The sequence below is a fragment of the Marmota monax genome, unplaced genomic scaffold, assembly GCF_021218885.2.
Source record: "Marmota monax isolate L192 unplaced genomic scaffold, Marmota_monax_Labrador192_F-V1.1 WCK01_AAM20220418_F8-fsc01860, whole genome shotgun sequence".
Lineage (NCBI taxonomy): Eukaryota > Metazoa > Chordata > Mammalia > Rodentia > Sciuridae > Marmota > Marmota monax.
In genome coordinates, this window is record NW_026693520.1 from 1 (window position 1) to 24,011 (window position 24,011).

At 47.9% G+C, this 24,011-nt stretch overlaps 1 protein-coding gene and 1 long non-coding RNA gene across 4 annotated transcripts in view; both read left to right on the forward strand.

The window, feature by feature from the left end:
* The first annotated feature begins 6 nt into the window (after positions 1–6).
* LOC124102266 (ubiquitin-protein ligase E3C) overlaps positions 7–24,011 on the forward strand; it is a 37,213-nt gene continuing 13,208 nt past the window's right edge. For 2 of the 3 annotated variants that reach the window (XM_046458492.2, XM_046458494.2), the window contains exons 1-5: positions 7–3,012; positions 3,850–3,937; positions 5,439–5,536; positions 6,768–6,900; positions 10,091–10,338. In XM_046458492.2, coding sequence (XP_046314448.1) covers positions 2,929–3,012; positions 3,850–3,937; positions 5,439–5,536; positions 6,768–6,900; positions 10,091–10,338 — 651 coding nt within the window. In that variant the 5' untranslated portion in view covers positions 7–2,928. Of the gene's footprint in view, positions 3,013–3,849; positions 3,938–5,438; positions 5,537–6,767; positions 6,901–7,916; positions 8,071–10,090; positions 10,339–24,011 lie in introns of all 3 variants that reach the window. The other variant, XM_058583677.1, reaches the window with a different exon arrangement.
* Positions 10,345–20,327, forward strand: LOC131424690 (uncharacterized). The gene is made up of 2 exons (XR_009228107.1): positions 10,345–19,237; positions 19,274–20,327. It is a non-coding gene; the product is annotated as an uncharacterized LOC131424690 (long non-coding RNA).

Consider the following 24,011-nt stretch of genomic DNA (forward strand, 5'->3'; position numbering starts at 1 on the left):
CAGGGTCTCACTCAGTTGCTTAGTGCCTCGCAGTTGCTGAGGCTGGCTTCAAATTCTCCATCCTCCTGCCTCAGCCTCCTGAGCTGCTGGGACTACAGGTGTATACCACCATGCCCAATGATTTTTATTTCTTGACCACTAATTAAGCTGCATACTTTAAGAAGTAATTTTGTAGTGTTTTAAACACATGCTGGAGAGTATGTTATCTTTTAAGATATATCACTTTTCCTGTGCAAGGCTCTGGGTTTGAGCCCCAGTACTACAAAAGCAACAAACAACAAAATTCCATGTATAATAATTTTTTTAAATATTATTTTTAGTTGTTGATAGTTATTTTATTCATTTATTTTTATGTGGTTCTGAGAATCGAACCCAGTGACTCACATGTGCAGGAAGAGCCCTCTACCACTGAGCCACAACCCCAGCCCCCACATATAGTAACATCGTTTGTTTATTTATTTATTAGTTGTAGTTGGACACAATACCTGTAATTCATGTATTTTTATGTGGTGCTGAGCATCGAACCCAGGGCCTCACACATACTAGGCGAGCAGTCTACCCCTGAGCCACAACCCCAGCCCCGCCACATAGTAGTTTTAAACAGGCAATAAGTAAAGGCCTTGCGACGACAGTAGTCCCTGAGGCATCTGACCGTCCATGCGCCGACTCAGCCTGTGCAAGTGGTCACAGAGGGTCCCTGTCCCCAGGGTGTCACTGTGGTGAGGAAAACAGGCATTCACCGCCACTCTGATAATGGCCATGCTGAGGGCTGGAGCTGTGGGCGAAACGCTGAGCGTGCATGCTCCTAGTCGTGCCACTGGTATTCCTGGGGTCCGTTTTGACGGGCTTTCTGTGGTGAAGTCAGATATGGGAAAGAGTCTCACCTGCTCTTTTTGCCTCAGTGTGCATTTTCTTGAGTTCCTGTGAATGAAGTGCTGCTGAGTATGCTTAGTTTTGAGTCTCTTGAAGAATCAGCCATGCTGACTGGGTTTGTCTTTATTACACGGTTTGGGTTTTGCTTAGCAGATCTTACACATCATATGGAGACGATGTAATTTTCTCTCCCAGTTGCCTTTCAAAACTTGGACTGTGGGGGCTGGGGTTATGGCTCAGTGGCTGAGTGCTCGCCTCACATGTGTGTGGCACTGGGTCGATCCTCTGCATGCATACAAAAATAAATAAGACAGATACTGTGTCCATCTACAACTAAAAAATAAAAATAAAATAAAAAACTTGGACTGTGTACTTACCTTTTGGTTGCAATAGTGTAAACACCAGTTGTGTCATTCAGAAGTGTCATAAGAGGAACGGCATAACAGTGTATGCATTTCTAAGTGTTGAGTAATTTGTTACTTTCTGAGCATTTATGTAATCTAAGGTGTGGGGATTTTGTCTTCGTATTGTGGTGCTGGGAACTGAACCTAGGGCCTTATGCTTGCTGGGAAGAGACAGCAGTTAGTACTGACCATGCTGTGGGCCAGAAAGAACCAGCGCTGGGCCTCCAGAGCTGCAGGAGAAGGTGTCATCAAAGAGCACCGCAGGGTCCAGGAGTGGCCAACTCCAGGTGGGCCCTGATCCCAGCCTGAAGCTGGTTCTGTACTCAGAAAGGAAGTGCTGCTGTGGTATCAGGGTAGGACTTAAAATGCCACCATGTAGAAGCCCCGTCTCAATTGGTAGGAAGTATCCACCAGTTAAAAGCCGAATTCTAGATCTTGAGAGGCTTTCCCCATTGTAGTTCCACCTGCATATCCAGAGTGCTCAAATGTTCCTTTTTCTCTGCCCAAAGGTGGGTTATCCAAGCAGTGTCATACAGTGAGTGAAATGCAACCTATCTGACCCATTTTCTTTGGGCACATAGAATTTCTGGCATGCCTATATACCGGGATTTGTGCTTAATAAAGACAGCACTTGAATCTCTTATCACAAGTACATGTTAACGTATGGAATTGTGGTGCTGTTTTAAAGGGAAAGCTCCATTGAAAATTGAAATTGTGGGATCTTGCTTATCCAGTGAGTGTGTTCGGAAATTTTCACATCACTCTAGTTTTCTTACTTCTGTGATTATTCCAAATTATATTTTATTTAATTGGAAGCAGTGTGTACACAAGCCTGGCCTTTACAGAAAATTGCATTATATAATGTTTCTTTGACTCCATAGTAGTTGTATGATTGAATCCTGGTTCTAGAAATTTAAAACTTTGGCTTTACAGTTTGGGTGTTTGCCTTTATTACATGGTACTTTACTTGTAATAAAGATGTAGTATAGAACTTGGGTCTCTTTTAGGTAGTGCTGTTAGAGCTCTTTAGTCATGTGCTGTAAAAACTGACAAATAACTTCAGATCCCAGATCAGTGCTCAGGCACCTGCTGGGTTCCCTGTAGTCATCTGGGTTCTGTTCATAGAAGCTCCCTGTGCAGCCAGAGAGGAGCTTTGGCTCAGTGAGGAACATGCTGCTCTTGAACTAAGTAAGCTGTAGGATGTGCCAGAGTCTGCCCGCCAGACCCCAGGGAGGCAGGCCACCTCCAGAGGCTCTGTGAAGGATGCCCGAGTTGTTTTCCTTGGAGATCCTGGGGCTGCCTGCCCCAAAGCACTCCATACAGTGTTTCTCAGAAAGATAAGAAAAATTTTACCCAGTGGAGAAAATCGAGGTGGCCTTCACTTTAATTCAGATAAACTGATGTGTCCAGGTTTGTGCTGTAAAGTGTGGTCACTGTCTCCGTGTGGCTTTTAAGGACCATCGTGTGTGCGTGCTGTGGGGGCTTCTGTGTGTGCTAGCAGGTGACTGCTTTGTTTCTGCAGCTTTCCTCGCTCCCTGGCTGGTGGCCTCAGTGGCCTTCTCCCCTGCCCTGGTGGTGGGTGGTAGCTGCTGGACTGCTTGTCTGACCCAGCCCCTGTTCTTCCCTTTAGGTCATCACCAACCTAGTGAAAATGCTGAAGTCCAGAGACACCAGGAGAAACTTTTGTCCTCCAAATCACTGGCTGTCAGAACAAGAAGATATTAAAGCAGATAAGGTGTTCTTGACAGATTCTTAAAGTACTTTTCACGAAATTTTTTTTTTTCTTTTTTCTTTGTGGGGAGAAGAATAAGTTCTTTAAGGTTGTATTTCCTTAGTAAATTAACACTGGTGGTCAGCCTGTTCTTTACATGCCTCCTGGGCTGGGGCTCAGGGCAACATCATCAATACTAATAATCTCTTCACAACTTACGAGAGACAGACCATATCAATTTTCTAAAGGAGCAGAGATAGAGATAAGTATTGCTAAGATCCAGGTCTAAAGTAGGTCGTGTAAGATATTAGAGCATAGCCTTAGCAGAGGGTATCAGGTGTGTCCAGGGAAATTCCTGGCTGCGCTCACTGCAGACTCCTGGGGCTGGAGACGAAGGGCAGGGCGTAGAAGGAGCAGGCAACAGGCCTGCTGAAGACCTGAAGGTGTGGGCGTGGGAGAGCAGTTCAAGTGTGGTGTTCTCCTGGACGCCCACCTTCAGGTCCACCTCGGGGCTATTGCTGTCCCCTGAACAAGGCTGGGGCCCCACAAAGAATTTCCCACCAAAAGGAAACCACCCTTGGCACAGCAGGGAGGACCCTCCAAGGGGGGCATGGGGTGTGAAGAGGGGTCAGAGGTCCCTTTTGGGCTCCTGCCACCCCAGGGACTCTGGATGTCATTGAACACAGCTGCAGCACACTCAAATCAGCATGCTGGGAAAGAAGGAGCTGCCCTGTGGGGCACGGGTGTCGTCCATCGGGCGAGAGGGCGGGACAAGGCAGCCTGCTTAGGACAGAGGCCCAGCTCACTAAAATGAGTGGGAGCTGCTGGATCCTGAGTTGCTGACCTGGTCACCTCCCACAGGTCACCCAGCTCTACGTGCCCGCATCCAGACATGTGTGGAGGTTCCGTCGGATGGGGAGGATCGGCCCGCTGCAGTCCACCCTGGAGGGTGAGTGCTCCCACTGGCACTGCCTGCGGTGGCCAGGCCGTCGCGTCCCGTTTCCTGCGGCAGTGCTCGTGCCTTCAGGGTGCAGTTCTGAGTCTGGGATGCACCGTCGCTCCCCAGCCAGCCACCCTCCCTCAAAATCACCTCAGCTCCGGGTGCCGGGCACCTTCCCCAGGGCAGCTCCGGGCTGGCAGGGTGGTTCCCGGCCTGTGCTCGCCTCTTCTGGAAGCCCCTAAGCAGAGTCCCCCTGCTGGGGCCGAGCGGCTGCCTGCGTCAGGCACAGCCTGGCCCCTGTGCTCAGCCTGTTCTGCCGTGGGTGTGCCTCGGGTTCTGGTCCACTTCTCAGCATGAGGAAGTCAGTTGTTTCTTCTTCAGTCTGGTGATGATGGACTCGGCTGCACTAAACCATCTGTGGGCAGATTTTTATGTGAACAATCTTTTTTTTCCCACTTGAGTAAATATCTGAAAGTGAGAATCCTGAGTCCTATGCCAAGTGTATGTTTGACTTTATAAGAAACTATGAAACTCGCTTCAAAGTGGCTGTACCACTTTGCATTCGGCCCAGCAGTGTCTGAGAGTTCCAGCTATTCCATACGCCGGCCCACACTTGGAATTGTCTTTGTTTTGTTTTTTTGGTTTTTTTCTTAAACCTTTATTTTAAGGTTTAAGGATCGAACCCGGGTCCCGCACGTGCTAGGCGAGCGCTCTACCGCTGAGCCCCAGCACCTGGAATTGTCTTTTTTTAAAAATCATTTTTAGCCGCTTATAAAGATGTGCCATGCTATCTTATGGTTTTAATTTGTATTTCCCAGCTGATAAATGATGTTATCTTTCATGTACTTGCTTTTTTTAACTACTCAGTTTGGGGAGTTTTAATGTATTTTGGTTATAATTCCTTTATATACCTATATATGGAGTGTCAGAGAGACTCTTACTTAGAGCTTCTGATAACTGATGAGAGCATTCAGGGTCCTCCTCTTCTGGGCAGTGAGTTCAGAAGAGCCCAGCCAGGGCTCGTTGTGCTGTGCACAGCTCTCCCTGGTAGAAAGTACAGCTGAGGCCCACAGAGCGCTTAGCCCCGCAGGTCGTCTGGCCTTCACCACATCCCCCCGCCCCCAGGAGAAGAGCGGGCTTATGCACAAGGCGCAGCGTCCTCAGATCCGCACTTGGCAGCCACACCAGCCAGTGAGATTCAGTAGCTGATCAAGGCATCAATTGCTGCTTGATCCAGAGTCCTCATGTCAGATTGGGCTCCCGCTGGTGGAGCCGGGGAAGGCTCAGTTTTGACCCCACTCTGCATGGGCTCTGTGCATATGGCTGGACCGATCCCACGGGTTTTAGATTGGGCCTGGGGTGTGTTTGTGGAGCTGGAGCTAGACAGGCGCATTAATAGGTTATTTTAGTCCTCTTAAGAGTGGCTTTACGAATGCCGACTTTGGTAATGGGCAGTGGACATGGGAAGGACAAGGTACATGGACCACTAATTCTTTGATGTGCCTGGCAGTGGGCCTGGAGTCCCCACCGCTGACTGTGTCTGAGGAGCGGCAGCTGGCTGTCCTGACGGAGCTGCCCTTTGTGGTCCCCTTTGAGGAGCGAGTGAAGGTAAGCCCCTGGTTCCTCTGGGCGTTAGTTGCAGTCCTGGGGCCTGTGCTTGCTGGACAGTGGTCTGCAGGGAGCTGTAGCCCAGCCTTGCTTTCTTCACCGACAGACTCTTCTCTGTGTTTTGTCCTGTTAGCATTAAGAATTAACATACCAGCAAAAACATCTTTGATTTCTTTGTTTAAATTTTTTTATTTTGAGAGATAATCTCACCAAGGTGCAGAGGCTGGCCTCGAACTTGCAGTCCTCCTGTCTCAGGCTCGTTAGGCTCCCTCCTTGCCAGCGTTTTTGATTTATGTTGTTCTTATTAGGTTGTAAGAGCCTGCAATAATTTTTAAGACCTAACAGATACCGCTTTATACAGAATAAAACAATTTTCCCTTGAGTTATAACTGATCAAAGGATTGTTAACTAGAGATTTCTCATGGAGTCTAAGTGCATTTGCTCTTCTCTCTTCACTATTTCCTGTATTTTGCATTATTTTTAAAAATGCAAAATCTTGTGAGGAGAAGCTTCTGTACATTCACATGAAAGCCAACCCTGTCGCCAGCACTACTTTACAGAAATGGACAAGTGAGCTTACGTCCTTTCCAGATGATTCTGCTAATGTGCAGAACTTCGTGTTTGTCTTTCCAGATTTAATTTAAGTTTTGTATTCTCCGTGTGTGTGTGTGTGTGTGTGTGTGTGTTTGTAGTTGTAGTTGTTGACAGACAGCATACCTTTATTTGTTTTATGTGGTGCTAAGGATGGAACCCAGTGCCTCACACATGCTAGGCGAGTGCTCTGCCACTGAGCCCAACTCCAGCCCTTCCCTGTGTTGTGAAACTTGGTAGAAGCCCCCAGGCTTGAAGAGGCTCTTTGTGGAGGCTGCACGCGCTCTCCGGAGCGACAGGAAGGTGCTCGGATGCGGCTGGTGCTTCCTCCCTTGGCCCCGCGCCACGGTCCAGCATCAGAGCACTGTGTGAACAGCCTCGCTGCACAGACACACTGGCTCCCGCAGAGCCGGGCCTCCTTCCCCCACCACCTGAGCCTTCATGAAAGATTTATGAATGAAAAGACAGCATGGGATGTTCAAAGTTTATTGTAAAATGGGGAAAGGCAGCAATACTAGTAATATAAATAGTCATTTGTTGATAAAAATCTAGTATCTTTGCTGTTAAATTTCACTTCAGAATTTTTCTCTTTGATTGCTTGTTGTGTAATATCTCGAAACTTTCCCTGTTTCGTTGTTAGATCTTTCAAAGGTTGATTTATGCAGATAAGCAAGAAGTTCAAGGAGATGGCCCATTTCTGGATGGAATTAATGTCACAATAAGAAGAAACTATATTTACGAGGATGCTTATGACAAACTTTCCCCAGAAAATGGTATATATGATTCTGTGTGAGTGTTTGCTGGGGGGCAGGGCTGGGAACTGTGTTAGGAAACAGTGTTGTTAAGAATTTGTGTCCACCTCTTCTCCTGTGCTGACGTGGTGGTGCCCACAGCACTGGGAGTCAAACCAAGGCCGTGTACGTGCCAGGCAAGTGCTCTCCATAATAGGAACTCCAACAGAAGCCTTTTAAATACTGGTCTTCAGGGCTGGGACAGAGCCCGGTGATAGAGCACTCCCCTGCATGCACAGGGCCCAAAATACAAGAAAATACTGATCTTTTAAAGGCACAGTACTCTCCCACACAGTACTGTTGTCTCTCTACTTTGCTACCTTTAATTCTAAAAACATTGGTGGCTGCAATTTACCTTCTGTGTTTTTATATAAATGCATGTTTATGTAGTATCAATTATAAGTCACATTAAGTGCACTGAAATAAATGCTGTCATCCTCCCTATTTCTTTATAGAACCTGTGCTTCAGTGGTACTTCTGTTAGTAGAAGGGTTGCAGTACACAGGAGTCGGGGTTGTATTTGGACAGCGAGGCCGTGCTTGGTCTTTAGTTACTGTGTGACCCGCACTGTTCAGTGCTACAGCTGTGACTTTAGAACCCCTGCATGGCAGGGTGATGAATCACTGTGGAGAAATCAAAAACAGAGCTTGCACAGACCTGTGGTCGATCTAGGTTGTCCGATGGGAAGCAGTAGCTGCCTTGCCTTTGAGGCAAAGAGATGGAGGGTTTACCCTCCTGAGTGTCTGTTTTTGTGGCCCCGGGATCACACCCAGGCCCACGCGGTGCTCTGCCCCTGGCTGCACCCCAGCCCTGTGGTGATTCTCTGAGCTGGACTGAAGAGCTGCTCTTGTTTCACTGTGGCGCCACTGGAAGGAAGCTGACCCACCGTCCCCTACTCCGTTCCCAGTGTTTTTCACATCATTTGCTCGTAACCCGCTAGTGTGACCCGAGGCCCGGTGAGTTCACGCAGTCTGAGCCGTGAACTCTCCCCACGTCAGATCTTTCTTGCCGTGGATGTTGTCTTTCAAATCCTGCATGTGAGGTGGAACGAGGCGCCCTGCCTGCCGGTGTACCTGAGTCTGGGTGGACTGGAGGGGAGCACATATTTGAAAAGCTGCCGTCCCCTGGCGGGGACCCCCGGTGCCCTCACAGGTCGGTAGCATGGTTCTGCATCGTGTCATTTCATTGGCAGAGTCGGTGCTTAGATCTGCCTGAGGGAGACTCATTCTCCCCCTTGCTCGGTGCACACAGCAGGTACTCAATAGTTACTTGTCAAATTTGCCTTCAGACCCCATGAGACGTGACAAAACAGTAAGTGTGTGAGTGGTTGGCATCACATCTAGAGAAGAGTGTGGAGTTTAATGGTGGAGGCCCTTCAGAGGGACAGGACTCGCCCGGACCTGCAGAGGAGTCCGTAGGGCAGTGTTTGTGTCCTGCTGGTTGTGGGGGCTGATTGGACTTGGTTTGGGTTTTTCTTTCCTTTGTTTGTTTGGGGGGGGGGGGTGTTTGTTTTTGTTCTTTTTTTCCTCCCTTGGTGCTGGGGATTGAACCCAGGGCCCTGGGCACATGAACCGAGCACTGTACCAACCGAGCTGTATCCTCAGCCCCCCTTTTTATTTCTATTTTGAGACAGAGTCTCACTAAATTGCTGAGTCTGGCCTTGATGTTGGGATCCTCCTGCCTCTCCCTCCAGAGTTGTTGGAAAGATAGGCATGCACCACCAAGCCTGGCTGTAATGGTTTAAATTCTTACAAATATTCTCTAATTCAGGCTTATGAATTTGAATATTTAAGGCTTCTGCTGGGTATTTTGCTCGGGCATTTTGCATCTTGGAACATTTAATTTATGAGAAATGGTTTGAATTGCTTTGTTGGCCAGTCATTTTCATAGGCTCAGGTAATGTGATTATTTCATGTATCATCAGGTCATTAGAGCAGGATTCTCTGGGGAGTAGTCTTGTCTGCATGTGAGTGGACAAGCGCCCGCAGGAATGGTGACTGATCTTGTGCAGCAGCGTGGGCCTTTTGGACGTTGTTTTTCCATATGAGCATGTGCAGAGAGAGCTGTGTTTGCTCCGAAGACTGCTGGGTGGCTGTGCTGCAGCTCCTTGGGTGGGAAGCTCCCCTGGGCTCCTCAGGTTTCCTGTCTTGGTTTCTGAGAACTTCCCTTTGCGTGTGTCAGTGGGCGGATTTTGTTTCACTTAATGGGCAATTATAATTACATGGTTTTCCTGAAGAACAGCCGGCATTAGGGTAAAATTAGTTGAATATTTTTCGTAGGTTGTATTCCACTAAAACCTCACTGTGTGATTAGATATTTCTAATTTGCCCTTAGAAAAAATAATGTCACTGGGCGCATTGGCTCATGCCTGTAGTCCAGCAACTCAGGAGGCTGAGACAAGAGGATCGTGAGTTCAAAGCCAGCCTCAGCAACATCGAGGCTCTAAGCAACTCAGTGAGACCCTGTCTCTAATAAAATACATAATCGGGTTGGGGATGTGGCTCAGTGGTTAAGCACCCCTGGGTTCAATCCCAATGCCAAAAAAAGAAAAGAAAAAGTAGTGTCAAGATAGACACCTAGAGGGCTAGATCCGAAGCTGGAAATAGTGCCTGTTGCCGTGTGCAGGTGTGAGCTTCAGGAAACTGAGGAAGCTCCACTCAGCCATGCTTGAGGGCTGCCTCCTCACCACGGGCCCTTGAAGCTCTGGGGAACAGAGCGCCGCACCACTGTCAGTGCTGCTGTTTGAAAGGGGCTCACAGGCCAGCTGAGATTACAGGTAATTACATGGTTTTCCCGGCATTAGGACAAAATCAGTTTAATGTTTTTCGTAGGTTGTATTCCACTAAAACCTGTAATCTCAGCTGCTCAGGAGGATCTTGCGTTCAAAGCCAGCCTAAGCAACTCAGCGAGACCCTGTCTCTAAATAAAATACAAAAAAGGGCTGGGTGTGTGGCTCAGTGTTAAGCACCTCTGGGTTCAATCCCTAGTACAAAAAAAGAAAAAGTGGTGCATGGATGGACCGAGGTTGGGCATTTCCACTGGGCACATTTGCATGCCACACTCTAGAACCCCGTTATGAAGTGTTGGGCACCCTTGGTGGGACTTCTGCAGTGCTGCCTGTTATACTGCCTGCTCTAACCCCTTCCTCCTGCCCTCCCTCCTCTCTGAACAGAGCCTGATTTGAAAAAGCGGATCCGTGTGCACTTGCTCAACGCCCATGGCCTGGATGAAGCTGGCATCGATGGTGGTGGTATTTTCAGGGAGTTTTTAAATGAACTACTAAAATCAGGATTTAACCCCAACCAGGGGTTCTTTAAGACTACTAATGAAGGGCTTCTGTACCCCAACCCGGCTGCTCAGATGCTCGTGGGAGATTCTTTTGCCAGACATTACTACTTCCTAGGCAGGATGCTTGGAAAGGTAAAGTGGCCGTTCTGTTTCTGTGTGTCATGGTCTCTGCTTCGTCCATAATCTTTGTTCAGAATTTTTAAAGGTTGTCTTGGTGAATCCTAAATAGTATGTATTTATGTAACAACTACATTCATCTTTGTATGTTTACATGCGCAGTAATTACATCCTTCAAAATGATCACAGTATACAAATACAGGCAACGAGATAGAATCTGGTTTGGAGATGGTTTACAATGGTTATCTGCTACGCAGGTGTACGTGCTGTAAGCATTTCAAGTCTTCTCTCAGTTGCTTTATGGATAATATTGAAAGTGAATATTTTTAAAGTGCTATGAGATGGAAGCAAGCCCACAGTTATTCAGTATAGTTTAAATATGTTGTGTATATTTTATGCAAATTCTACAAAATTTTATGTCTGAGAATGATATTCTGGTGATGCTTTCGAAGCCAAAATGTTAACATGTGCCAGTCATGTGTACAAACTGGACTTATTAGCCTGCATTGTGAGGGCGATTACTTATGTAACAGAGCAGGAGCTTCAGGGGTAAGTTCTCCCCAGCTCCAATCAGGAACAAGACAAGGGTACATGTGGTCCTGACCTAGTGCAGCAGGGAACGAGGATCGGGACACTGAGATCTGGAAGGAAAGCTCTCTTAGCAGCGCCACTGACTAGAGGTGTAATTCCCAGAGCCCGAGTCCCAGGCACAGCAGGTTTTTACTTTAATACATAAGGAAGTTTGGGGTCCATCAAAGCAGGGAGTCTGCAGTTCTATTGGAGATGCATTCTACATTCCTTACATGGGTACAAGTTTGCAGCAGCTGAGGGACTTTTCACTGCACCACGCCTAAAGGGGGCCCGTCTGTCCCTGCCACTTTGTCTCCTGTTTCTGCTCCTGTGGTTACCTGTCACAGTGCCCACGGCTGCTGCAGGCCTGGGGTGAAGTGTCGGAAGCAGAGCTGCTGTGTGGCAGCCTCCAGAGCTGTTAGCCTGGGGGTTGGCCTGCCAGCTCCTGTGCTCCTAAGCTTTCCCTTCTGATCCCCACACTAACCGGGGGTGTGCTTTGGAGACCAGCATTGCTACTGCCCCCCCACAGATGAACCTTAGTCCAAAAAGCGTTGTTTTCATTTATTAGTTACTAACATTTTTAAATGGGGAGATTTTTTGTTTTGTTTTGTTTGGTACTAGGAATTGAACCCAGGGGTGCTTAACCACCGAGCCAAATCCCCACCCCATTTTTATATTTCACTAGAGACAGGGTCTCATTGAATTGCTAAGGCTGGCTTTGATCTTGGGGTCCTCCTGCCTCAGCCTCCCAAGCTGCTGGGATTACAGACGTGTGTCCCCATACCCGGCTAAAATAGGGAGCTTTGACCTACAAGTTTATATTTCTGGGTTGTTCATTTTTATTTGGGTTTTTTGTTGTTTTTCACTTTTTGCATTTTAAGTAAACTTAATGGTGGTAGTTGCTAATTCTATAAGAATGTGGCTAAGCAAGTATTCCAGTAAAATTGGGAGCTGGAACTTCAGCTTAAACTTTCCTAAATGAGGAGCGAGTTATGAGCTGATCCCATGGGACTCATGGCAGTTGGATGACAGAGGGAAAGGGCCTCTCGCGTGTGCAGGAACTCCCTGGTGTTCAGGCACTCCTGGACCAGCACTCACAGAACAACTTTGATAAGTCCTACCCCACCTTCTCTGTCCGAGTCCGACGCCAGAATAAGAGCATCCCAAGAAGGTGCCGGGTAGCCACAGCACTCTCCTGAGGGCTGACTGCTGGCCCTCTTCTGTCCTCTTGTCTGTGCCCCCTAGCACCAGCTTCTGCCAGCCAGTCTGGGCCTTCCATATATTGATTCCTAACTTATTTTTTATGTTGAGTGCATTGCTTGAGGTATCACAGAAGGACACAGCTCATGTCTGGCAACTGTAAAGTGTTACTGCATTCTGCGTACAGCATTTCTGCTAATAAAATTCTTATTAAGTAAAATTAATGTTTTATGTTACCCATGGATCTATGGTGTATTGTTAACAGGTAGGTAAAATTTTTTTACATTTGAGGAAGTTTTTAGGGCAAAGTTTATGTGACCTGAAAATACTTTTTATTTCCGTTGCTTTAAAAGCAGAAGAAGGTGGACACAGTGGCACACTGTAAACCCAGCAGCTCAGGAGGCTGAGGCAGGAAGATCACAGTTTCAAAACCATCCTCAGCAACTTAGCAATGCCCTAAGAACTTAGTGTAACCTTGTCTCAAAATAAAAAGGGTTGGGGATGTTGGCCCAGTGGTTAAGAGCCCCTGGGCTCGCTCCCTGGTACCAATACAGACAGACAGACATGGGTATGAACAACAGGTGCCTGATACTTAGTACTTCCCCTGCAGCAGTTTTTAGAAACACACTGACTGTGCTACAGACTTTACCAGCAGGCTCAGCTTCCGGCCAGGTCTCCCTTAGAACATGCTGGGCTGATTGCTTGCATGTTGACCAAGTTTGTTTTGTCCACCCTTCCCCTGTCCTTCCCTTCAGAGCCACACCTTCTGTTTCAGGGAACCTTTGTCGGCCTGACGTGGACTAAGCTCAGCTACTTCACAAGGCCTTGTACACATGGTGAGACGTTTCCATTCCCGCCGTGGTTGATGGAGGGTCACAGACTGGGGTGTGGGCACAGTGCCTTCTGTCCATTCACCCATGGGGGTCATTTGGATTGTCTGGTTTTTGTCTTTTATGGTTGATGCTCTGAACATTCGTGCACAGGTTCCACAGTATTCTGCCTCGCCTCTCCCTGGGGACTGTTCGTGCTGAGCACCTTGTAGCGCACTCTGCGTGTCCCCTGCCACTCAGGCCTGCGACGTGTTCCTGTGGCTGGACCCCTTGGTGTGCTCCAGACACTGAGCTGCACACCCTTGCTTTCAGTTACATGTGGTGCCCTTGACGGTCTTGTCTTTGGTTTGGTGCTTTTGTCTTGTCTGAGAAGCCTCTTATATGGGTACATGTCAGGTACACGGGTACATCTCCTGTGTGTTCTCCTAACAGCTTTGTCCTTTTGGCTCTTGCCTTTGGCTTTGGAGTTAGTTTTTATAGACTGTTACTGTTGGGGCCCTGAAGTTCTTCACACCCTTGTTGAAAATAAGTTGACCATAAACAGGACTCTGACTTCCCCTCTGCTGAGCACTTCGTCTAACTTATGCCAGTGCAAGAATGTCTTGATTGTGGTGGCTTTGTAGTGAGGTGTGCATGTGTGTGAATTAGTGGCAAATGGTAGTAAAACCCCAGGCCTCAAGAGCAAGGGGGCAGTGGAAGGTCATCAGTCGACTTGAATACGCAGTAATTCTTCTTTATTTATGTCTCTTTCAGATGTATTATACTATAGGTTGCTACCCATTTGTTCAGATTCCAGATGTCACTACTTTTATAATAACACAGATTTTAGGCATTATTCAGGTTTAGTAACTGGGCTCCAGCTGACCTCACTGTGACACTCCCAGAAACAAAATCTCTCTCTAGGCTTACCCTTAGGGTAGTAACAAATTTCGGCTGTTAAAGAAAAGAGGTTTATTTAGCTCACACTTCAAGAGGCTCCATGGTATGATGCTGGCATTGGCTTGACTCTGGTAGAAGCTCACAGCAGATGGCATCACAGTGGCTGAGAGCACGTGTGGGAACAAGAGCTCACTTAGCACGACAGGCAGCCAGAATGATCAGGGGGCAGGTGCCGCAGGGGCAGTGTTACGCCCTCCTGCGGACGTCCCCAGTGTCACCAAATGCCCATCCGTCCCACCACCCATCAGCACAAACTGATGGGGGACACACCACACTCAAGCCACTCAGGCTCCCTCTGTAGCTGGAGCCGTGCACTGGCCTTGGGGTCTCTGCTGGGTACCGCTGGAAGCCGCCCTCTCTCAACAACACAGAGATCTGTAAATGCTGTCTGTAGTGTTTTCAGTGAAGATGAGCCCAGAAGCCTCTAAATCATCAGCAGCGAAGAGAGGAAGAGGGAGTGAGAGTGGAGTGAGCCTCAGTTTTGCAGACTGACCTGACGTGCGCCTACCCCCCGCCGCCACCCCACCCCCGTGCCTAGTGGTTCTCCCCTGCCACAGGGACAGAAGATAGGGTTAGGGTCACAGAGTTGTTCTTCCTAAATATATAAGTCATCCCATTTTGATTAGTGTAGAGACTGATTGTTATGTAAGTCTGATGAGGAGAGGGACCTGGTTTTTCCCTCTCTGTTTATTGATATGCTGCTCATAATTTGAGCTGTTGCAAAGGCGGCGCTCATGGGACAGCAGTATTGTAGATTGGGGACAGGTGACAGATTGCTCATAACACCCTCTTGTGGAATGTGTATAACATGCTTAAAGCAGGTTCCAGGGAGGAGAGTTTGTGAGCTAAACCTCACTCCCAGAAATGAAGATCACATAAGTTACATTTCAGTAACATTGTTTAAAATAATGGAGTTTAGGCAAAACCAATAACAATCCTATAGTTATTTCTCTGATCAAAGATATTGGAAGAAGGCACAAAGATATGGGAAGACCTCATGTATTCGTGAATTCGGAGAATTGATATTGTTAAAATGTCCTTAGTACGCAAAGCAATTTACAGACTCAATGAAATCCCCATCAAAACACCAAGGACACACAGAAGACCCAGTCGCCAAAGCTATCTTGAACAAAAAGAACAAAGCTGAGGCTCCACAAGACCTGATTTCAAGACGTGGTTGAGTGCCACACTGACCAAAACAGCATGGCACTGGCAGAAAAGCAGGCACACGGCACAGTGGGACAGACTGGGGACCCCAGAATAACCCGCCATCTACAGCCAAGTGATTCCCAACACAGATGTCAGAAACACTGGAGGAAGGACAGCGTCTTCAACAGATGTGCTGGGAAAAGGCGACACCCACATGCCGAAGAACGACCTTGTCCACGCTCTCTCACCCTGTATGAAAATCAGCGCAGAGTGGATCAGGGGCTGCAGGTGGTGGTGCACGCCTGTGATCCTAGAGAAGAGGCTGAGGCATCTCGTGTTCAAGGCCCGTCTCAGCTACTTAGCAAGATGCCGACTCAAAATAAAAAAATAAAAAGGGCTGGTGGGGATGTAGCTCAGTGATTAAGCACCCTTGGGTTCAATCCCTGGTACCCCATGCCCCCTCAAAAAAAGTGGATCAATGACCCAAATTTAAGACCTGAAGCTATAAAATTTTCAGAAGGAAATGAGAGAGAACACTTCAGGATATTGGCATAGGCAGTGATATTTTTATAGAATCCCCAAAGCTCAGGTAACACAGTAAAAATACATAAATAGGATTCTGTTCAATAAAAAAACTTGTGCACAGCAAAGGAGACAATCCACAGAGTGAAGAGACAACCACTGAATGGGAAAATCACCTGCCGGCTATTCACCTGATGGGTTAGTATCCAGAACACGTAAGCCTCTCAGAAAACAACTACCATTACAAAATCGATTTTGGGGGGTGGCTACAGGGGATTGAACTCAGGGGCACTCCACCACTGAGCCACATCCTCAGCCGTGTTTTGTGTTTTATTGACAGGTCTCACTGCGTTGCTTAGCGCCTGGTTTTTGCTAGGGCTGGCTTTGAACTTGGGATCCTCCTGCCTCGGCCTCTCGAGCTGCTGGGATTACAGGCATGCCGCACTACTCCCGGCACAGAATCAATTTTGTTTTGTTTTTTGCCCTTCTCAATGCTTTATTCACTCAAATCACTCAATACAATTTCACTCTGTAGGTTCTTAATCAAGAAAACGACAATTCTTAATTCTAGGGCAAATGATCTGAAGAGACGCTTCTCAAGAAAAGACATACAAAAAGCCAACAATTATCTGAAAAAAATGCTCAGTATCATTAGCCATCAGGGAAACACAGATTAAAACCACAAGGAAATGATTTCACCTCAATTAGGCTATCTGTTATCAAAAAGAAAAAAGTAACCTGGTGAAAACGTAAAGACACGGGCACTCGGGCTGGGGACACGGCCCAGCTGGTGAGCACCAGCCTCACGTGCACAGGCCTGGTTCAATCCCTAGCACCTCAGAAAGTAAGTGGACGAATGAGTCACAAATGAGAAAAGGGAGCTCCCGCACCCTGTTGGTGGGAACGTAAACTGGACCTTTATGGAGAACACGACGGAGGCTCCTCAAGAAACTGAAAACAGGTTCTGGTGTGTATCCAAGACCACAGAACTGGCCCAGACGCCTGAAGGTCCACCGCAGCCAAGGCCTAGACTGGACCTGGGTGCCCACCGGCAGAGGAGGGACAAAGGAAATGGAGCACAGGTACACTCGGGCGGATCATTCAGCTCTAAGAAGTAGGGCTGGCTGGGCACAGTGGCGCACAACTGTAATCCCAGCAGCTTGGGAGGCTGAGGCAGGAGGACTGCGAGTTCAAAGCCAGCCTCAGCCCTTAGCAATTCAGCAAACCCTGTCTCTAAATAAAATATAAAAAAGGGCTGGGGATGTGGCTCAGTGGGTTCAATCCTCAATACCAAAAAAATAAAATAAAATAAAGATTGTGTTCACCTATAACTAAAAAATAAATTATTAAAAAAAAAGGACTGAAGGACAGCCTGTCAAGTAAACAAGCCAGACAGACACCGGAGCCTGTCCTCTCCCAGGTGGATGCTGGAAGAAGCCAGCCTGGGTGTCCAGCAGTGAGGACGAGAGGCTGTGAAGGGGTGGAGGGTGATGAAGGGCAGCTAGCTGGGTGGTTCAGCGTGCACATTGCACATGGGTATTAAAATGTCTCACTGAACCCCGCTGATGTGTGTGATTGATAAAAAGTGAAAGTAATTCTTAAAAACAATACTTATTTGAGGATGGCAATTAATTATAGTTCCACATATTTAAGCTATTTCTTACATAGCTTTCTGAATGGAAATTCCTAAAGAGGTACTATTTTCTCACACAAGTGTCATCTGATTGCAAACGGTTAACTTTGTATCAACATGCTAAGATTGTCCAGGTCTAAGTAGACAGTGTAGCACTAATAGTGTGGTACCTGGACACTAAATCTTCAAGAGAGGAAAACTGCATATTGATTGATATTGGTATTTATTGGGTCATAATGTATTTAAATTTTCTTTAATGCATATGTTAGTGATTGTTTACTGTGATAAAGTGCAAAGAGGTCTTCAAGAGTGATCTTGTGTGGGAAGAATTGCCTTGTGTCACTGGTCACTTTTCAGTTAAAAGTTCCATTAGCAGATGGTTCTTGCTTCTGGGGTGGGTCACAACTGCACTCCATCGCCTGTAAATCAGCCTCCTGGTGGGGAATAAATAAACAGCTCAAGGATGTGGTAATGTTGTGTGAACTTCCCTACAGTAGAAGCACCGGGGTCCATTTAAGCCAATGAAGTTCAGAATATTTATTGAAGACAATTCTTTATCATATTTGAATTCTATCTGAAAATAGCTCTTTTTTTCTTGCTGAAGAATATTGATTTAATTGGAACAGAATGTCTATAAATCAATAATATCTTGGTCATATATTTGAAAATTTTAATTAGATCGTATAACTTCAGCATGGCTTATAATTGTGTATTTCAGTGGAATTCAGCACGCTTTTAATGAATCGTAGATTGTTGTATTGGCGATTAACAGTTGATGTTACCCTTACTGAGAGCTGGGAAGATTTATCTCGTGTGTGATTAGAGCCCCTTAATAAAATGCCACTGTGCTTCCTGAGGCTTCACTCTGCAGGTCCAGGTGGCTTCTGGTACCCCAGTGTCCTTGAGCCCTGAGCTGCTCTTCCCAGCTGTCACCACCTGGGGCTTCTCCTCTGGCGGCTGGCAGGTCCTGTGGGCTTAGCAGCTGCCAGTTAGAGTGAAGGCGCCTGCTTTGTTGTCAGCACCCTTTGCAGGCAGCCTCCTGAGCCCCAGCTGCCCACAGTGTGTTTGCTCTTGAGTTATGTTTCTGTTTCTGGAAGCATAAAAGTCAAAGAGAATGATACTTCACAGAATGAAGAATAAACCTGTTCCTCCTGAGTGTCACACCTGCTTTTATTTACATTTTTAACCATTCTGCTGTGGTGGGGAGGGAACTCTGGACCTCTCACATGCTAGGCAAGCAGTCCCCAGCTGAGCCACCCCCCCAGCTTTGTAGCAGACTAATAATCCCAGTTTTCATTGCCTCTGTTGTAAACAGAGTACTACTCACAGTTCTAAAGTCAAGATCATAGTTTCCTATGAACATTCATTTCCTCCTTTTGCATTTAACCTTGAAATAAAAATGACTCGGATTACATAGTAAAAAAGACAGGTGTGTACCGGAATCCAGGGTTCCGATCCCCTGCAGAGTACTCTCATTGTAGTCTTAGCCATTCACGTATTCCCACAGTCCTCCTGCCCTTGCACGAGATGGGTCTTGGTCACTCGTGGTGTGCCCTGCCCTTTGTTTTTTTAAGCACTGTTCATCAAGGATGCTTTTCTTTTTCTGAGCCGTGGTTGGCTGTCCCTGTGGGAATGGGGGGTGAGGGGCGGACACCAGTGACGCTTGTCAAGACGACCTCCTTTGGAGGAGGCTCAGGGTGGTCATGGCAGGTGAAGAACTGAACTGCAACAGCAGGTGACCAGGGTGGAACAGGGGTGGCAAGAACCGAGCAGCGAGGACAGGATCACAAGAATGTGTTGGAGAAAACAACTCGGCATTATCAGAATAAAAATGACTACACCTCTGGGGGTGCCAGCAGGCAGCTGAGAGGAGAATGTCCGTAAGTCAGACGTGAGCGGAGGAACTGTCCTCTGGAACATACCGAGGCTCCAGCCCAGAAAGACAGACAGCGAGTCGGAAACGGGCGGAAGAGCCAGAGGGTTGGCATACCCCTTCACAGCCACCATCAGGCCTCTGCCAGAACCGCTGGTGGGTGCTGCAGAAACCAGAGGAAGCCCAGCAGGCAGACATGTCCCAGCAGACCCAGGCAGCAGTGTCCCGGCAGAGGGCCCTGCTGGGGCGTGGCTGAGCAGAGTGGTACTGCCCACCCCTGGAGGACCGCTCCAAGCCAGCCGAGGAGGTTTCACCGTGTGGGCCGACTCCTGTGCTTCCAGCAGGGACAGGAAGCCGTGAGAGGCCAGCCTTGCACCGCCCACCCTCCCAGCATTCCCTGTGGGTTTTCTGAAGGAAGAGGAGAGATACCGCTGGCATGGCTATTATCAGAACCATGGTTGGCTCCTGGTCCTGGCAGCTGGGGTGAGACTACCGGAGTAGGCAGCCCCAACAGTCTAGACAGCAGGGCCAGCCAGGCTCAATGCCTTTCTGGAAAACCAGAGTCTCAAAGAAGATGCAGGCGCCTGCCTCCTGGGGCCTTGGGAGCCTCCCACAGGAGGGGGCCATCCTGGGAAAGGCGGGGTTTCCACATTTCCAAGGTAACCGAGTTGCTCCTGCCTCATGCAGCAGAAGCCAGCTCTGGCCATTTGCTGGGCTGTGAGTGAGCAGCCGTCCATCTCTGCTGACTCGAGCAAACCTGAACTGTGCTCAGCATTGGGTGTGGCAGGGTTCAGTGGGTGGGAGCCCATCCAGCCTCAGGCAGCATGGCGACCTCCAGGTGATGGTCCTGCCCGTGAGATGCCAGAACACCACAGGGAGCACAGGTGTGGGTGTGAGCCTGGGGGTAGCTGTGTGGACAAGTGTTACAGGACTTGACAGTGTAGACTGGTGCCTGGAAGAGGATCGTGGTCGGCCAGGGCCTGAAGTGGGTCTTGCAGTGTACACATTCCTGCATAACCAGAAAGGTCAAGTGAGGAGAGGAGGACTCGCAGGCCAGTTCACGGGTGCACAGTCCCCGTGCAAGGTGGGCCCTGGTGTGCAGTGGGCACTCGATGCACGTCTGTCAGTGCGTGGGTGCCGTGGTTGTGCTGGGCCCTGTGTTGGAGGCGCAGCATGTTCCTGCCAGGGAGCAGCCAGTCCAGAGGCCACGTTTCCTGTTCCCAGTGGCTGGTTCCAAAGCACACACGGTTAGATGGTGTATCCTTACCTTATGTTTCTTTTTTTTTTTTTTTTTTAACTCTGTGGTTATCATGACTTGAAATCATTAAAATTATTATCTGCTTACTCAGTTAGGATGGCCTTAAAGCAAGACATCATCTCATATAGTTTTTAGATTAAGTTATAAATGTTCACTTTAGAACTACCTGAAGATTGATAGAGATGCATTTGGAAAGCATTATTTTTTTATTGATTCTTAATGTAGTAAATTACTGGAGTTATTTGGCAGCAAACAGGAATGACCTGTGATGTGGCTCACATCTCTTCTCCTGATAGAGCCACAATTTGCATTAATTGCACAGCGACTGCACTCACTTATATTAAAAGGCTTCTACTATAATTAATCCTTTTTATTTCAAATCATTTTGGCACAATTTCTAGCTATAAACACTCATAAAGGGCAGACAGTTGAAAAATACGTTACAGGTTTTTTCCATATACCTATTGCTATTTTTTCATGACAGGTAGTTATTGATATGCTTCTAGGAATAAGTGTTGTGTGACTGGCTGAAAAATGCTAAGTGGATTATTTTGCATAAAAAATAGGCAGTTTTTAAGTTGTATAATTAACCTGTGTTTAGAAAATACCTTGATTTATGCTTACATTTGTATCTCAGTTGCATACATTATGGAAATTTAATTTATAATCCATTTAGCTGATGCAGTCATAGTTTTTAGTGCTATCATTTATTAGTGCTTGTATATTAAATGCTCTAAAGGTTTAAACCTGCCTTATGTAAAAAATTATACCTATGCATTTGCATTTTATGAGTCACAGTGGGATTTCTGTTTAAAATTCAGGTAGCTCTGATATATTTAAGGAATCTTGCTGGTTTATTGTTACTAATGCAGAGATGGCAAACAATGACCTTAAATATTGAACATCAGGTGATTTATGCTAGCAGTTTACTTTTAGAGTTTGCTGTACAAATGAGGGCTTTTCTTCGACACCTGGGCCCCACCGTCCAGTGCTCTGCAGAGTGTTGACTTGGACGTGATGGTGCGCATCCATGCTCCAGGTTAATAGCTCTGACTGCTCTGAACTTGCCGTGGCTTTGGGGAACAGCTTTTCGTTGGCATTGTCAGTAGATAGATGACTAAGTGTGAGTTGCCGTTTTATTACTCCTTCTGTCCTTAAGGGGTCTTTTTTGGCCATCTTTTCAGAATTAATTGGGCAGTCATTAATCTTCAGATGAGAAATAGAGCACCAGGCCAGGGTGCTGTGGTTGGCCCAGCCAGGGATGCCAGGGTCTCCTGGAGGGGCTGCTATGACCTGATTGATCCTGAGCTTCTTACATAGACAGCCCGGGGAAAAAGCACTCTCCAGAGTGCCTGTCAAAAGTGACCAGCTCAGGTGGTAGAGTGCTCGCCTCGCGTGCCCGAGGCCCTGGGTTCAATCCCCAGCACCACCAGGCAAAAAAAAAATAAAAAATAAAAAAAGTGACCAGCATGATTCATGACATTGAAGTGTTCATTATTTTTTGAGAAACCTTCACAGCTGTTTCTGGGTCTTTTGGTGATGGCAACAGGTGAGTTAGATTACATACCTCAAGGGCACCTGAGCAGGCCAGTGGCACACCTCTGTAATCCCAGAGGCTCAGGAGGCTGAGGTGGGAGGCCAGCTTCAGCACCTTAGCAAAACTCTAAGCAACGTACTGAGTCCCTGTCTCAATGCAAAATAAAAGGTGCTAAGGATGTAGCTCAATGGTTAAGCACCTGGATTCAGTCCCAGTACCAAATGCCGGGGGGGGGGGGCATGTGAGCACGCTCTATTGGAGTATATAGGCTTCAGCGTGTGTTTAGGAGCTCGCGACTTTATAGAAAGCTTGAAAGAGATGACTGAATGCTGTGCTGTGCTGGGAACCATGACAGAGCGCCGGGGCTGCTTTCTAGAAGCTCCCCAGAGGCACCTCGCGCACCCCACCTCCCAGGATCTGTTTGCTCTGGACCATTAGCTTTTGCCTGAGTGTGTGTTACATGATCTGGCAGAAGAGTGACTCCTGTTTGGGCCATCTGTGGGAGGCTACCCCACAGATGAAGCAGCTGTCTGTCGGGGCCTTTCATGAGGCACCCAGCGACATGTGCCTCTCTAAAGCCTGGGACAAAGGACTCCTGGCTATGTCCAAGCACATCTTCCTCAGCACAACCCTCGGTATGGGGCCAGTGCAGCTCTTGGCCTCTGTCTGTCCTTGCTGGTGTCCCTCAGGCCTAGGCAGGGTCCCAGGACCACATGTACTCCAAACACAAGACAGGTTCTCGACCCCTCTGCTAGAGAGCACTTTTTACTTTAAAACCAGGCCCAAGTTCTCCACTTACCAAGTAGGGTAATCGCACTGTGCTTCTTGTCCTGGGAAGGTAAGGCGGGGAGCATTTCATGGGGTCACTGTGAACGCAGACCTCCACAGACGAGGCGCTCACAGAGGAAACCCAGTCTTCTCTTGGCCTCTGTGGGAGCCATCCTCCGGCCTTGTCCCAGAGCCACATGTATGGGAGGTCACAGATGTCCTACACTGTGCTCAACATGGCGCCTGCACATAGTGAGAACCGGGAGGAGGCAGCCAGCTGCTACATTAGAAAGGCTTATTGTGGCTTCCAGGCCCATCTTCCCAAACAAAATACTAAGACTTCTGAAAACATCACAGTGAAATTCTGGTTCTTGTTGGATTTTACAGCCTTGGGCCACAGGAACCCCTGACGTGATGCAGGGAACCTTGCATTCACTAGAGGGTCTCTGGAGCATGATATGCTAGCACCAGGGCTTGATTGACTCCTTTAATTACCAGGAGAGTCAGCGAGGTGCCCCCTGCTACACCCAGCATGGCTGAGATGAGAAGGCCAACAGTGCCATGCCCAGGAGTATGTGGCCACGGACACCCACATTACTGGTGCTGACACCAGCCCTGGGCACCTTGGAGAATGCGTGGGCAGTACCTAATGTGGGCAAGCACGCCCCATGCCCATCCTTGAGTGCTCTCCAGGCCTGTCCTTCAGTCTTTACTCATCAGCTTGTGTGTCCACCGCCAGGTGAAGAGGAAAAGACATCACACAGCAATAAACAAAAGAACAGGCAGCATCGGGCATCTCAGACAAAGGGTTGCGTGCTGCGTGCCCCCTCCGGGAGGTCCTGACACCAGGGAACCCTGCCCACCACGTAGCAGCAACAAGGGGTTGACTGCAGAGGGTGTGAGGGAAGGGCGAGAGTGCCGTGTGTGGGGTTAGGGCTCCACATCCTGGTCTTCAGGGTCCCTGCTCAGGTATGACCAGCTGTGTATGTTTCACTGCTTACAGACTATACTATAAATATGTCCACATCCTTAGATATGAAGGTGGGCATCAATGGTATTTCTCAACTTGTGAAATCACATGAAGTCCATTGTGGAACACAGCCACACGTACGCTATGCTGCAGGGACAGTGGGGCAGAGATGGTCTGGCCGGCGAGCCTGAGGAGCTCTGCTCACCACCTAACGTCCCCTGCCTGTGAATGTGACTTCATTGGAAACAGGGTCTGTGCAGGTTTACTCAAGTAAAATGGGGTCAGTGCTGGATCAGAGTGGGTCTCAAAGTCAGCGGCCAGTCTTTAGAGAAAGAGTTTAGGCTCCAGTACCTCCAAAGCAGACACGCAGGGAGGGTGACTTTGAGAAGAGCCAGGAGCTGGGGACTCTGAAGGAGTCTCCCTGCCTGCACCCTGGCCC